The sequence below is a fragment of the Giraffa tippelskirchi genome, chromosome 1 (assembly GCF_054371585.1).
Source record: "Giraffa tippelskirchi isolate mGirTip1 chromosome 1, T2T-mGirTip1v1.2.pri, whole genome shotgun sequence".
NCBI lineage: Eukaryota > Metazoa > Chordata > Mammalia > Artiodactyla > Giraffidae > Giraffa > Giraffa tippelskirchi.
This window is the reverse complement of record NC_137275.1, coordinates 18,917,834-18,934,303: the sequence shown is the minus strand read 5'-3', so window position 1 is coordinate 18,934,303 and position 16,470 is coordinate 18,917,834. Positions and strand designations below refer to the sequence as shown.

At 44.8% G+C, this 16,470-nt stretch overlaps 1 protein-coding gene across 1 annotated transcript in view; it reads right to left on the bottom strand.

Annotated features, from left to right (window-relative positions):
• Window positions 1-407: 407 nt before the first annotated feature.
• SCD5 (stearoyl-CoA desaturase 5) overlaps window positions 408-16,470 on the bottom strand; it is a 169,480-nt gene continuing 153,417 nt past the window's right edge. The window contains exons 4-5 of the mRNA XM_081583375.1: window positions 7,039-7,271; window positions 408-1,916 (exon numbers count right to left, since the gene is read on the bottom strand). Coding sequence (XP_081439501.1) covers window positions 1,726-1,916; window positions 7,039-7,271 — 424 coding nt within the window. The 3' untranslated portion in view covers window positions 408-1,725. The remainder of the gene's footprint in view (window positions 1,917-7,038; window positions 7,272-16,470) is intronic.

Sequence of the window (16,470 nt, the reverse complement as noted above, 5' to 3'; positions counted from 1 at the left end):
CTGGGGCAGCAGGGGTCCCCAGCCTCTGGGATCTAATGTCTGATGATCTGAGGTAGAGCTGGTGTCATAATAATAGAAACAAAGTACACAATAAATGTAATGCACTTAAATCATTCTGAAACCACCCCCTCCCCGCAACACATACACCCCAATCTGTGGAAAAATTGTCTTTCACAAAACCAGCGCCTGGTGCCAAAGGTTGGGGACTGCTGTTCTACAGTCCAAATAAAACCTGCTGATTTTCCCTCTGGTTATGCGTAAGACTGATGGGATAGGAGAGGTCCCGTTTTAGGGGCTGTTGTTAGCCCAGAGCCCAAATCAAATGTGCATTATGTGGTCATCACAAAGCATAAGGCACCCTTGAGGGACATTCAAACAGGGTTTAAGTATAAGGTCAAGAACACCAATGAATTCATAATCATTTATTGTGAATCACTCATAGTTTACACATTATTAATGGCAAAAATAACACCGTTAAACACCTGCTGGATGAAGAACTTTACTATGACAATTCCCTACCGGCGTCACTTCTTTTCAAAAATTTAAATTTAAATCCTACATCTTCCCTATGTTTGAAGCACTATCTTCGAAGTGCTCTGATGCCAAACTATAAGGCTCTCTTTTGCTCTAACATCTAACATGAAGGGCACGCTGTCCCATTAATTCGACATGCTCTTTACAAGGCAACTTAACACACAAATTTTTTTAAAATCCAGAGGCTACATAATGATCACTTTATGCCTTGCTGCAAAATCAATGAAGGCCGCATGCAGGTGAAACATTTGTAGACACTGAGTTCTAGATAACTGTTGGTTATTCAGATCTGATGACCTGGTGTGGAAAATTAATATGCTTATTTAGCAGGAGTAGGTAAAGTACATGCATCAGTGGCTAGGATCAATTAGAATATAAATTAGGTGTCTAAACATTTAAATGAGAGCTTCATTTGAGCTTCATTTGATGTCTGGCACTTCTGAGTTCTACACCTTAAAATGACAATAGCAAAGAGAACAAAATCAAACACTTAAAACAGGCACTGATTTACAGGGTCAGCTGGACGGACAGCTCAGGACACAAAACTAGCTGAGCAGTGAACAGACCCCCTTGAAGCAAAGAAAGTGGAACATTAACAAGCTGGAAACAGGGCAAAAAAATAAGAGAGCCATTTCCTGTATTCTCATTTTTTAACATTTTCAATTTTCTTACTTTAAAACAACAATAAACACACACAATAATTACAAAGCAGAAACATCCTTTACTTACTACTTAGACCTTCTCTTTTGTCTTCCACCCTGCCTCTCTGCTCCTTCAGATAGTCTGTTTAAAAATAAGGTTGGGTTTAAAACAGAAACAGAAAACTAAGGCTCTCCTGAATCACACTGAAAGAATATGAAATTCCTTCATCCTGTCAGGGTTAACATCACGTACAAGTACAAGCACATGACGATGTATGTTTGAATGACATGTTGTAGCTATAGCGATTAAATCACATGTCCGCGTTCTAGTGTTAAAGCATAGTTACACTGACTTTTAAAAAATTCTTTTCATTGATAGTTTGTATCTTGACATTATTTTGAGACCAACGAAAAAATCCCCAAACTGCGTGGATTCTGTTCTCTCCCCAGCTTGCGCCCCCTCCCACGATCCAATGAACAAGAGAAGTGTAGTAACAAAGGCCATGAATCGAGGCGTCGTTGACAGCGGGCGCGGATGGAGGGTCCAGAGTCAGGCGCTACCGTCTCCAGTCCGGGCTTTCCGGGCTTCGATCATCTGCTTGGTTGCCCGTTTGCGGTCAGTGGCCAGCCCCAGCCAACACATGAAGTCAATGAACCAGGTGGTTGGGTTGAAATTTAAGCCAAATTCACTCGCAGAGTAGTCAAAGGGAAAGGTGTGATGGTAGTTATGGAAACCTTCACCTGGAAGACAAAGTAGGCTTGAAATAACACTATCAGCACCTCTCTGCAGAGTTTTTTAAATGCCACGAGACTACAAGACACTGTGTTAGGCTCCATGGGGTACAAAAAACTTATAGAAGGTCCCCTATATACAAACCTGCAAAGATGTGTTGTATGCCATCTGTTGTACTGTGCATACATTTCAAGGTACTGGACTATAAGGTTAGAGATGCTTTATTTTTTGTTTGCTTTTTATGTATGTAGTATCTATGTGAAAAGTATTATAAACCTATTATAGTTCAGTACTATATAGCTGATTGTGTTAGATGGCTGCCTAGGCTAACTTTGTTGGACTTCTGAACAAACTGGACTTTCAAACTTGCTCTCAGAACAGAATGTGTTTGTATGTAGGGGACTTACTGTACTTGCTTCTGCCCTTAGGGAGCGTTCACTGAATTGGCTAGACAAACGATAGGAACAGAAAAATAACAATAAAGAAACAATAACAATAAAAATAACAATAAAGTTATCAGCATAAAGTCTCAAGATGAATTTTCCCTGTGAACTGGTGACACGCTCCCATGACTTTAGAGCTGTACTTCGGAAGCTAAATGCCGAATGGCTGATAACAGATCATCATTTTGATGCATGTTCATAAAAGAAAAATAGCCTCTGTAGACTGAAGGGATTAAAGGAAGACTTCTTGGGAAAGCTTGGAAGAGATAAATGATCATCGTTCCCATAAGTAAGTGAATTAAGGAGTTGGATCTTTAAATATCCAAAATCTGCCTATATATTACTCTTCCCTTCACAGTGAGTAACTTTTCCTCGGTGTTTTCAGGAGGAGTCTCACATCTTTTTTCATTTTTTTCAAACAGCTTTATTGACATGTAATTCACTATACAATTCACCCATTTAAAGAATCCAAGTTAATGGCTTCCAGGATATTCGCAGAGTTGTACAGGCATCCCCACAACAAATTTTATAACATTTTCACTGCCTGAAAAGAAACCCCACTCCCCAAGGATGGATGGATGTTGAGCCCCATCCATCCCCCCATCCTTCCAGTCCTACTTTCTTTCTCTGTGATGGTTAATTTTACATATTAGCCTGACTGGCCAAGGAATGCGCAGACTAACCCTTATTTCTGGGTGTGTCTGTGAAGGTGTTTCTGGCTGAAATTAGCATTTGAAGCAGTGGAGTCAGTAAAGTAGATGGTCCTCCTCCACATGAGTGGGCATCAGCCAGTCCCTTAAGGGCCCGGAGGAAGGAGGAATTGGCCCCTGTTTTCCTGACACACTGACTGAATGTCTATTTCATTTTCTCCTCCCCTCAGACTGGAATCTGCATCATCAGCTCCCCTAGTTCTCAGGCCTTTGTACTCAGACTTAGTTATACCACTGGCTTTCCCAGGGTCTCCGGCTTGCAGATGGCAGATGGTAGGACTTAGCCTCTGTAATCTCACCAGCCATTTCCTCATCATAAATCTCTCCTCCTTCCCCTGCCCTGTTCCCGTAAACACACACATACACACACAGAGAAACAGAATACATCTATCTTTATACAGATATAGAGATCCTACTGTTTCTATATGGATATATATTGCTGCTGCTGCTGCTGCTGCTAAGTCGCTTCAGTCATGTCCGACTCTGTGCGACCCCATAGACAGTAGCCCACCAGGCTCCCCTACCCCTGGGATTCTCCAGGCAAGAACACTGGAGTGGGTTGCCATTTCCTTCTCCAATTCATGAAAGTGAAAAGTGAAAGTGAAGTCGCTCAGTCGTGTCCGACTCTGAGCAACCCCATGGACTACAGCCCACCAGGCTCCTCCGTCCACGGGATTCTCCAGGCAAGAGTACTGGAGTGACTTGCCATTTCCTCCTTCAAGATGGATATATATTGGGTTGGCCAAAAAGTTTGGTCAGGTTTCTATACGATCTTACAGAATATACTCAGTACATATGTAGAGAGAGATTTATTATAAGCAATATTGTATATATATAGTTGCATATATATACACATACATATATGTGTGTGTATATATGTATATTTTCCAGGATCCTTGCCTGGGAAACCCCACGGACAGAGGAGCTTAGAGTCAGAGACCGCTTAGCAACTAAACTACCATGTATACATATACATCGCCTCCGACTCTTTGTGACTCCAGGACCATAGTCCCCCAGGCTCCTCTGTCCATGGGATTTCTCAGGGAAGGATACTGGAGTGGGTTTCCATTTTCTCCTCATATATATATACATATATGAACATATATATATACATATATACTGTCACAAAGAGTCGGACTCAACTGAGCAACTTTCACGTTCACTTTTCTGGAGAATCTTTACTAATACAGTCTCTATAGATTGGCTTATTCTGAACATTTCATGTAAATAAGATCAAATAATATGCAGTCTTTTGTGACTGGCTTCTTTCACTCAGTATACTGTTTTCAAGGTTGTAGCAGGTATCAGTACTTCATCTGTTTTTATCGCTGAACAGTATTCCATGGTATGGAGAAGGCAATGGCACCCCACTCCAGTACTCTTGCCTGGAAAATCCCATGGACGGAGGAGCCTGGTAGGCTGCAGTCCATGGGGTCGCTGAGAGTTGGACACGGCTGAGCGACTTCACTTTCACTTTTCCCTTTCATGCACTGGAGAAGGAAATGGCAACCCACTCCAGTATTCTTGCCTGGAGAATCCCGGGGATGGCGGAGCCTGGCGGGCTGCCGTCTATGGGGTCGCACAGAGTCGGACACGACTGAAGCGATATGGATATACCACATTGCATTCATCCATTCATCAGTTGAAGGACATTTGGTATATTTCTACTTTTTATGAATAATGCTGCTATGAACACTCACATACGAGTTTTTACGTGGACATACATTGTCTTTTCTCTAAGTATAAATCTAGGAGTGGAGTTGCTGTATCCTATAGTAACTATTTTTAACCATTTGAGGAACTGCCAGATTCCTCCTTTACTTCTTAAGTGGCTACTGGTCATCATACAGTTCTTCTGTTGACAACATTTGGAGGATTCTGCTATACAATGAGTCCATCAGATGGATCAGGCTGTGGTCTGCGATTTTCTTTTTAATTTAGGTCTTTTCTACCCTGCCCCTCCACCCTCATCATTCTTGGACTAGAGTTCTAGAGTTTCCCCCTATTTTTCAGAAACAGGCACTGTTCTAAGAACTCTGAACATATCCCCCAGTCTCCCATATGGCTGGTGTAACAAGAGTCTTCTAATGACCTTTATCAGCAAAGCTGACTGAGAGTCCAGTGTGGACCTTGACAGCCTTCAAGCCAACACCCAGTTTTTCAGGACCTGTGCCATGGCCACATGCCTTGGGTTTCCTGACCCACCACCCACTATGTACGGTGGTAACAGATGCATGGTGCCCACTCTTGTCCACTCTCAGAGTCACCACTGGATGTGGCTTCTCTCACCACAATTCTTATTAAAGACAGAGAGTGAGATGAGGAGCAAACAATAGGAAGGATCAGGAAGCTCACACTTTTCTCTCTGCTTATCCAGTTCTTCCCAAAGCTAAAGCTGGTATATATTCACCTTACATTGCTCTTGTCAATGCAAGATCCCTAGGGTCTTAATGAATGGGTGACCCTTACACCATGATGGTAGAAATTCATTGCAGAGTGATGCAGAGACTGTTAACAGCAGGAAACTTCCTTCCTGGGTTTGATCTCGAGCTCAAGCTCAGTTTATACAGAAGCCCGAGTAGCTTCTATCAAGACACAGCTGTGTTTAGTCACTCAGTCATGTCCAACTTTTTGCAACCTCATGGACTGCAGCCCACCAGGCTCCTCTGTCCATGGGGATTCTCCAGGCAAGAATAATGGAGTGGGTTGCCATGCCCTCTTCCAGAGGATCTTCCCAACCCAGGGATCAAACCCAGGTCTCCCACATTGCAGGCGGATTCCTTACAAACTAAGCCACCAGGGAAGCCAAAAAATACTGGGGATCTTCCTGATCCAGGAATCGAACTGGGGTCTCCTGCATTGCAGGCGGATTCTTTACCAGTTGAGCCACCAGGGAAGTCCTGGTAACGTTTATTAATCACTTACTGTGTGCCAACCACAGGGCTGAATTCTTCAAAGGGTATTAATGCTTATAATCCTCATATCACTGAGCTAGCTGCTATGATTAACCCTATTTTAAAATGAGGATGGAAGTGCATAGAAGGGACAACTAATTTACCATTAGGCTAGTAAGGGAAACAACATCCTTGAAGGCTTGTTTCCTGCTAAGCACTGCTGCAAACACTAGGTATTAACTCATCTAACCCTCCAGTGACCCCAGGCAAAGGTCAACGCTACTCTTATCCCCACTTTACAGGTAAGAACACAAGATGGGGAGGAGCCAGATAACTTGCCCAGAGATTGAGCAGAGGAACCAAGCCTCAACTAAGTCTGTCCGACTGACTCTTAACCATTCTGCGGTCCCACGAGATTGTCAAGGTCCCATTTCTCTCCATCCCTCTGTTTGAGGGCCTTTTTTAAATGGTCAGCCAAATGTTGGACAGCTGAGGCTAAGAGCGGTCAGGCAGTTTGAGAGCGACATCAACTGCTACTCCTCCTTTAGGGAAACAGCCATCGTAAAAATAAATAGCTGCTAATTACTGATTATCTACTATGTGCCAGGCACCATACTAAGCAGATGATATATAGTGTCTTATTTAATTCTTGTTAACACCCTTGAAAGTGAAGTGTGAGTTGCTCAGTCGTGTCCAACTCTTTGCAACCCCATGGACTGTAGCCCCCCAGGCTCCCCTGTCCAGGGGGATTCTCCAGGCAAGAATACTGGAGTGCATTGCCATTTCCTTCTCCAGGGGATCTTCCCAACCCAGGGATCGAACCCGTAACACCCTTATGAAGCAGGTATTCCTGTTTCCATTTCACAAATAAGAAAGCTGTAAACTAGAGAGTAAGAGGCTTGTCCAAGAGCCAGGATTCTAACACCAAAGCCCAAGTCCATTCCAGTCCAATCCAGTCCAATCCACTCCCTTGCCCCAGTCCAATCCACTCCCTTGCCTCCCTTGACGTGTCCCGCAAAACCCCCGAGAAGCCAAGAAGGTCTGAACACCCACTGTCCCCAGTGGTTCCCATCCGACACTCACCGATGGCACCCAGGGTGACAAGTGGGTTCTGCCGAGGACTGATGTGCTTGTCATAGGGCCGGTTTCCGTACATGTGGGCAACGCTATTGACCAGCCAGGTGACGTTGAGTGAGATGGTGTAGCGGAGGATGGAGGCCAGGAAGTAGGAGTTCCACAGGCTCTCTCCCCAGATGTACCAGGGCACCAGCGTGGGGACCACGAAGCACATGAGCACCACGGTGATCTTGTAGTACCTGCGAAGAGGAGGAGGTCACAATGGCATGGGGCACCTGTTGATGGTGGGGGTGGTGAGCAAGCTGCTGGGGGAGTCAGGAATGATGCCGGTCAGCCCCATCAGCTCTTGGACCCTGTTGTGTGTCTCTGTACGGGCGTCACAAACTCATCCACCTACCAGGGCTAGGCAGGTAACACCAACTTGAGAATTAGGCAGGCAGAAGTTACAGGAAGTGGTAGGACCCGCTGCAAACTTCAGAATTTCAAGTATTAAACAGTCGATACGGGTGAAACCCATGCATTTCAGAGCTACGTGCGTCCTACAAGCCACAGTTTGATGGCTTCTATTTCTTTCATCAGTCAGTCAACCCGACAGTTTTTTTTTTTTTTTACCATAATTTCAAGAAATATCCAATATTCTTTGAATACCTTGCAGGCATGTGAATCTGTTTTAATGTAGCTTGGGAACAAGGTAAATAACCCTTCTTTAAATGTCCTCTGTCCATCCGCAATTACGTTCCAAACCAGCATAAAAATAAACAAGTATAGGAACAAGCATGGCCACTAATCAAGCAAAGATTAAAGTAAACCATCAATAGTTTGATTACTGGACTTGTGTACCCAGCAAATGTTTCCTGAGCACCTCCTGTATACCAGGCCCCGAGGGCTAGTCGTACCAAGACAAATTTAACAAGAGTCCCTGCTCCGATCATGTGAAACCTTTGGCTATGTGAGACAGGTTCTTAGTAGGAACACGAAGGGGCTGCGAAATGAAAATGTCCAAAGCTGCCTGTTCCAGAACTTCCCTGGAGGTCCAGTGGTTAAGACTCCACGCTTCCACTGCAGGGGCCACAGGTTCGATCCTTGGTCAGGGATCTAAGATCCCACATGCCGTGCAGTTTGGCTAAAAAATAAACCAACCCCCACCCCACTCCAAAACAACAAAACAAAACAAAGCTGCCTGTTCATAGCTGTTTTCTCCTCGGCTTTCCTTCAGCTGACCCAGCTCGTGGGAGGCCTCCGTTAAAAGGCGCATGTATGAACTGGGACAGGGCACAGCTTGAGGAAATGAGATGTGGGAGGTGGAAGAAATCTGACTTGAGTCCAGGTCTGATTCTTCACGGAAAACAAGCCTCTCTTTGTTCTTTCACTGTTTGTGTGCACAGTGAGATGGTTCCCCAAACAGAGCATGAGGCAAGAGCTTGTATGTGGGTAGCTCCTTTGGGGAAGTGACCTCTAGTAACAGGAGTGGGCAGCTGGGAAGAGAGAAATGAAAGGAGGGAAGAGTCAAGCTGTGGGTGCCCACCGCTGCGGGACTTCCATGGGACACATTATAGCTCAGAATTCTTCTCTCCAGGAATGAAAAGGGGACTATTATCCCGTTGGCTCCAGTTCCTCCTTGGTTAAGGGGTCCACGTGGGATGTCAGCTCTCTCACACTTTCAGGTTTGCTTGGATCAGGATGGCTGAGTATAGTCACGGGCATCTCAGGTGGGGGTGGCAGAGAAGCCAGGACAGGAAGTAGGCAGTATGACTGGGCACGTTGCTGGTGAGTTGCACTTGGGCCGCAGGTAGCTGCAGGAACAGCTGGAGTGAAAAGGTGGGTTTGGGAGTATGAGGTGAATACAAGAGGTATCCAACACAGGCAGGAATTATAATACCACATGGGGTTCTTGTTAGGAGTAAATACTAACGCCAGCATGGGGAGCTCAGCTCGGGGCTCTGTGATGACCTAGAGGCATGGGATGGGAGTGAGATGGGAGGGAGGTTCAGGAGGGAGGGGATATACATATGTATACATATAGCTGATTCACTTAGCTGTACAGCAGAAACCAACACACCATTGTAAAGCAATTACACTGCAATTTGAAAAACACTAATACCTAATGGATACTATGTGCTTACTATGTATCTTGGCTATTCTGAGACCCATCCATGTATGGGCTCATTTAATTCTAACAAAAATTTAGGAGGAGGGGACCAGTAGTATCCTCATTTTACAGATGGGAAAATTGAGCATTTTAAAGGTTATATAGTTGAGTCAAGGTCACAAGGCTAATAAGTAGTAGGACCAGGGTTCAAATCCAGGCAGAACCACTTCAGAGACTATCAGGCTATTCTGCTTTGCAAATAAACTCATTTAGGTTTTGCAGATTGTTAGCTGCACGCAAGGGTCAGTTCCCACATAATTATCACTGTTTTTATTGGGCAACATATTAATCCATCAGGCTTCCCAGGTGGTGCTAGTGGTAAAGAACCCACCTGCCAATGCAGGTAGACATAAGAGAGAGGGGTTCAATCCCTAGGTCAAGAAGATCCCCTGGAAGAGGGCACAGCAGCCCGCTCTAGTATTCTTGCCTAGAGAATCCCATGGACAGAAGAGCCTGGCGGGCTGTAGTCCATAGGGTTGCAGAGTTGGAGGTGACTGAAGAGACTTATCATGCACCCACATTAACCATTTCGGCATAAGATATGACTGCATTTTAGTGGAAAGAGGGTGCCTGGGAGGTCAGATGAGTGACTGTAGCTGGAGGGGCAAAGACAACACAGAGTGAAGAAGAGATTACTGGTCTGAGTCTGGGCTCCCAGATTCCAATGCAGAAGGCTTTTGGGGAGATGCTTGAAGCGAGGAAGGCAGGATGGGCCTGGGGAGAAGCTCATGCACAGTGAGTCTTGGCAGATCCCGTGGACCCAGGTGACTCTTTTAGAGTTCTTTTCCCGGATGGAAAGGTACTGCTGCATCATCCAGCCCCTGGCCTCAGGGTGCCTCCTGGGCTGGGTGAACCTGTGCACCAGGGCAACTCCCCAGAAAGGACAGCAGCTGGGGTGGGAGCATCCACCCAAGAGGGGATCTGCGAGAAGCACGCAGGTCATGGCCAAGGGTCCTGGGAGCTTGTGGGGGTGTGTGAGGAGGCAGGGGCTGACAGGAAGCCCAGAGACGATAGTCTGCAGTGGCGGCTCATCTTGGGCACCTCTGGGGAGGACAGGAAGCAGCTGAATGTTGTCCGCAGGGCATCCTGCAACTCAGGAGGTTCCTTCTATCCCTCCACTCTGGGTTACAATCCAGTACCTCTGAAAGGAGCCTCTCCAAGTCCTGTTCTTTTTTAAAATGCAGTTGCTTCCTTCCTTCCTTTCCCGGCATCAGGGCTTAGTTGCCCCATGGCATGTGGGATCTTCGTCCCCCAACTAGGGATCAAACCTATGTTCCCTGCATTGCAAGGCGGGTTCTTAAGCCACTGGATCGCCAGGGAAGTCCCCCTAGTCCTGTTCTGAGCCACTGTCTGGGACTCTCATTTTGCTCCTGGAAAGAGGACAGAAATCACCTATTGGCTGCTAACTCTGTGCTGGATGCTAGGCTTTCTCTCATTTACTCCTCGCCATGCACTCCGGATGGACACACTCTGTCAAAGAGGGTGCTGTGCCGTGGTGCAGAGGGGCCCTTGCCATGACTCCCTTGCTTTGCCCCCACCCTGTGGAATCCACCGTCTCTGGTTTGACTGCAGCCCACTGGCTTCAGCTCCAGTCTCACTGTTCTTCCCTCTCGGGGGATTTCTATAGCCCCCTTGGACCAGGCAGGCCACCCCAGGTTATTGTACTGCTCAGAGAGAAAGGATGGCTATGACTTTTGAAAGGGAAATAACAAGCGTTAATGACGACGTAGGGAAACTGGAACCCTCGTGCATCACGGATGGGAATGGAAAGTGGTGAGGCTGCTGCTGCAAAAAATAGAAGTTTCTCAAAAGGTTAAATATAAAATTATCATATGACCCAGCCATTCCACATATATGTATCTATTCAGAAGGTTGGAAAGAAGGTAACTGAACAGGCATTTGAGCACCAATGTTCATAGAAACATTATTAACAATAGCCAAAAGGTGGAAACAACCCAAGTGTCCATTGGTAGACGAATGGATAAACAAAATGTTGTCCATCCAGACTATGGAATACTATTCAGCCATAAAAAGGAACAAACTTTCGATACAAGTCACAGCATGGATGAAACTTGAACACATCAAAGAGACCAGGCACAGAAGGACACATATGGTTATGATCCCACTTACACAAGGAACCTAGAAAAGGTAAATTCATAGAGGGAGAAAGTAGAATAGAGGTCACTAGGAATTGGGAAGGAAGAGGAAAGGAAAAGCAATAACTACTGCTTCACAGGTAGAGGGGTTTTTGTTTTAAAGGGATGAAAAAGGTTTCAGTATAGAGGTGAGGATAGGTATACAACACTGTGCTATGTGCTAAGTCACTTCAGTCACGTCTGACACTTTGTGACTCCATGGACTGTAGCCCACCAGGCTCCTCTGTCCATGGGGATTCTATAGGCATAGGGATTCTACTGGAGTGGGTTGCCATGCCCTTCTCCAGGGGATCTTCCAGATCCAGGGATCGAACCTGGGTCTCCTGCATTGGCAGGAGGATTCTTTACCACTAGCGCCATCTGGGAAGCCCACATACAACACTGTGAATATACTTAAGGCTACAGAATTATACACTTATGAATGGTTAAAATAATAAATAGTATGTTGTGTATATTTTACCTCAATAAAAAAAAGAGAGTGATGAAGGAACATTTTCCTTGCTAACAGAAAGGGCTCAGAGGGAAAGATGGAGTCTCTTTTTTTCATAGTGTCTCCTGGACCTGCTCCACTGCCACAACCCTTGCAACAGTGACAGGAAGAAGGCTCAGACAAAAAAGAGACCTCTTAGGCTGCCAGAGCAGAAAGATGGAAAGGCTCTTGAATATGCTGTTGAGCCACCAAACTAACCAACCCTAGAGGGGCTTTTATCCCTGAGGTATTACTCTGCAACAAGCCAGGCGAGTCAAGAGCTTCTGTGGAGTAGCCAAAAGCCTTAGCATAATGTAGTGGGCACTATGGTGAGGCATCCAGATTCCTCTTAGGATCAGAGGGCTTCATCTTCCAGGCGATGGCAATGCTGTCTCTGCCCAGTGGAGTCATCTTGCCCTAAGTCACACCTTTTCCCAACAACTCCATCCAGTGACTGACCTAAAAGGGCAGAAGTCCATTACCCAGGTCGAGTATCACCACCCCAGCTCACCGTGACTCTGGAGAATAAACCCCCTGTAGGGCTGGCTGAAGCCTCCACTGAGACCAGTCAAGGCCCAGTTTCTTCCCTTCCTTAATCCTGTTTCTGTCCCTTCTTCTGCAGGTGTTGACCCCAACAACCCTCCCCAGGAAACTTTCTACAATGTCACATCCATCTCAGAGGCAACTTCGGGGAAACCTGTCTTGCCACAAGGATAGACTGCTGGGTCTGTGGAATGAGGCATAAAGTCAGACTCTCCAGAGTCTAGCACAGAGCCCTGCACAAAGCAGGCACTCCTAAATATGTGTGGAATGATTACATGAACGGTTACTCAATGATGAGTCCTCAGCTCAGAAAAAATAAAAACACTTATGTGACTTCAGCAGGGCTGTTCAGAGTATGACAGATAAGAGGCCAGGGTTTTCCAAAAAATCCACAAACTGCACAATAAATGTTCAGCCTGCTTTCGGGTTCCTCACTAGATGTTCATCTCTTGGACTGGTGCCAACACAGGATTGTGTACATGAAGTCAACAACTCGATGAAAGACATTTGTGTTCCCTGAGACCCAACCCCCAGCTTTCACCAACAGGTTTCACTGTGAGGCTTCCTATGGAGGAGTCCTTGGGCCTAGAAAAGAAAACGATGGTCTCAAAGGCCCTTGCTAAATCATCTAACTTCGGGGAAAACAAAACTGAACTTTAAGTCTCGCCCTGATGATCCAGACCGGTTGCATCTACCTGGGACTTAACCCCTGTCCAAAACCTCCCACCCTCTGTTCAACTACAAATGCCATCTCAACTAAAGATTACCCAAAATGTCCCGCCTGACTAACGTTTCCCTTATCGCTTCCACAAACCTCCCTTTAAATATGAAGCCGCCCCGATCCCTCACGCGCTCAGCCTGGTCGTTAGGCCGATTGTTGCCTCTCCTTGCCTCAATAAAGGGAACCTACCTCCATTGAAGTTGTCTCTCCTTTTTTTCTGCCCAATCCTACCTCCAGTTTAATGAGTGATTTCTGAGCATGAGCTTGTAGGTCATTCTCTGAGCTGCCAAATATGGTACATTTTTGGCAACATTTAAGATTAACAGCCAGTCTAACAGGTTTGGTCTTTTCTTGGAATGTTAGTGACTTCCTCTCTGTCTTTCTGTGAACACTCAGATGGGAACAGAAAGGAAATAGGAGAAGCCTCCTAAAATCATTAAGGGAGAAAGAAAAAGAAAGGGGTGAAGAAAGAGAGAAGGGGCGGTATGAATCTGAGAATGACCCAAGGAAGAGTAGCTCACCTTTACAGATCTGAAACCAGAGACCCACACGTTCAAGCCAAAATCACAAAAGTCAAAGCACTCACGCTCACCTTACAGGTAACTCAGGAGGAGTGTCCTAGAGCTTTAAGGTGACAGCTTATAAGAGGAGACCCACAATAGATGTTGGAAACCTTTCAGTTCCGATCTCACAGTTGCTCATGACACCAATATCAAAGTGGGAAGATGGTTTTCAGCATTTTGTCCAAGATATGCAGTCCACTGGGCTTTCCAGGTGGCATTAGTGGTAACAACAACAACAAAAAACCCATCTGCCAATGCAGGAGACTTTAAAAGGTGCAGTTTCAATCCCTGGGTGGGGCAGATCTCCTAGAGGAGGGCATGGCAACCCACTCCAGTATTCTTGCCTGGAGAATCCCATGGACAGAGGAGCCTGGTGGGCTACAGTCCATGGAGTTGCAGAGTCAGACACTACTTAAGTGACCAAGCCCGCATGTGCAGTCCATTTTCACACATCAAATGCCATCACGCCACAGCACCCCCGTCCAAGTAGGCTTTGATTACAGGATCCAGATATTGACACAGGCCCTAACCTTTCAATGCTTTGAAGAATATCCTTATTCCAATAAACTGGATCACAATAAGAACTGAAACTTTAAAGGCCTTGAGACCAAAAGTTTTTCCTATGGAGAAGAAAGAATCAGGGATTTCATGTATATATATATTCAAATCTGGGTGTGATAAGCATCTTAAAACTCTCATTTTTCTTCAGATGAAAAAGAAATTGCTGTTCTCTGTCTGCAAGCATTTCTTGTTGCTTGACTAACCCTTGCACAGCAGTCCGGTGCTGCCGGGGTGTGAGATCTTGAGAGTGAAATCTATTAGAGCATGAAAGAAGGGGAAATGACCTGCTGACTTCCAAACAGAGCCAGCTCAGGAAATGTGACAAGACGCAAATACAGCGGGTGAGAGGGAAATTACAGCCCTCAAATGTATTGTAATGATGAGGGATGAGCCGTCACTGGCATCTTGATTAAACATGTTTGCTTCTGTGATTCCACTTACGGCCAAGCCAGAAATTCATCTTCCCTGCAATTTTCGCATCTTGTAGGGGACCAAGCAAAATCATCTGGGTGCTTACAATAAACATTTATTTTGAGGACAGATGATCTGCCCTGGCAGCTGGTTAAATGAATGGACCATTCCCTCCTTCTTCCTTTGTCTCCTCTGTTATCGACCACCAGGAGGTGGAATATGTGATTGTTTGGAGGCAGATCTGAAGACAGAAGCCCACTGATGGGCTTCAGAAAATCTTCCAGACTTCTGAATTAAGTTGAAAACAGGCTTCATCGCTGTACCCTGGAGCCTGCTTCTCGGATGCGTCAGTGTCTTTAAGTGAGGGTGTTTCATGATGGCTGCATTTGAAGTATTCTCAGAAAGTGTTAATCACTCCAGATGTGTTTTTGACCGTCAATTAGTCTTGACATCACTTCCCCTGTGCTACTTCACGATAAGCATTCCCTTAGAAGAAAACCTTTAACTGGACTACCTAGATGCATAATTCCCATATTCTGGATAATTCCTCCCATGGAGGAACCAGAGATAGCAACCAGCCTCTCCATGAAAGCATCTCTGTCAGAAACTTGCAACGTGTGGGAAAAAAAGACATTTTTATTTTCTCTCCAACTTCAGCTTTATTTGCTTTTGAGGTCTGAATGTGGAGGCTAGTTGCATCAATCTACTTGATTTTAATTTGTCTTTGTACAAACAGCTTGCATGAGCTCACTAAGCAGCGTTTCAAAAGATAAACACCATCACTGCAGAATTTTAACACAAAAGAGCATTATCCCTACCTCATTAACAATGAAGGGCTTGAAGAAAAATGCCCAGACATATTGATCGCTAAGACTATGGAAGGAAGGTTAAAAGGACTTTTTTCCTTTTCAAAGCTTTGATTCCATCATAATGAGCGCAGGACACATTCTTTGAGGTTAGGCTTTGTCTTGATCTAATTCACATCATTTGTAGTTCCTTGAACACAAAATGCTGGTTAACACAGCAGGTGCCCAATAAGTAGCTAAACTGTTGACTTGTGTGACAGGAATCCACCTGTTTTTGGCCAAAAAAATTAAGTCAGTTCACCCTCAATTGTTTGATATTTAAGGTTTCTCTAGTCTCTAGAAATATAAGTTGATTAGACATGATGTCAATTTGCGTCTCTCTTGAGGATTTTTTGTCTCTGTCCTTCCTTCCCCTGCACTCTCCTCCCTCCCTTCCTGATTAGTTACCAATCGTTCTCAACAAATTATAAGAATGACAGATTAACTCCCGATGATAACAGAATACGATGACTAAAGTGAACAATTACAATTATTTACAAAATAACTTTAAAACAAAGTCTACTTTCTCGCTTAAAACTGCACCCTTAAAACTGCATTCCACCTCGACTCTTGCTATCTGAGATAAACTGAGCATCACAGGGGAAAACATAACCATTTTCTCTAACCTGGGACCCATGAAATTATATGCAAACTTTTTTTTTGTATTCCCATTTTTCTGGGGTTCAAGGTCCACAGCTTTCATGAAATTCTCAAAGAGATATTCAATTCCCAAACTAATGAAAGTCCAGTATGTTAGGTTACTGCTTTTTACTTTGATCATGCTGTTGTTATTTAAGTCTTACTTTCTATGTTTCCTTTAGGATTTGGCCTAAGATTTAAGTAAGAAAACTTTAATTCATTTTAAAGAGTGGTCCTTTGATGTATTTAAAATTTTTTTAAGAGTGGTCCTTTAAAATATGAGATTGTCCTCCCTTCTCCATTTAACAGTAAAAATTTTTATAGAATCAGTGACAGTAGATAGCACTCTGTGTGTGTGTGTATGTGTGTGTGCTCACATGT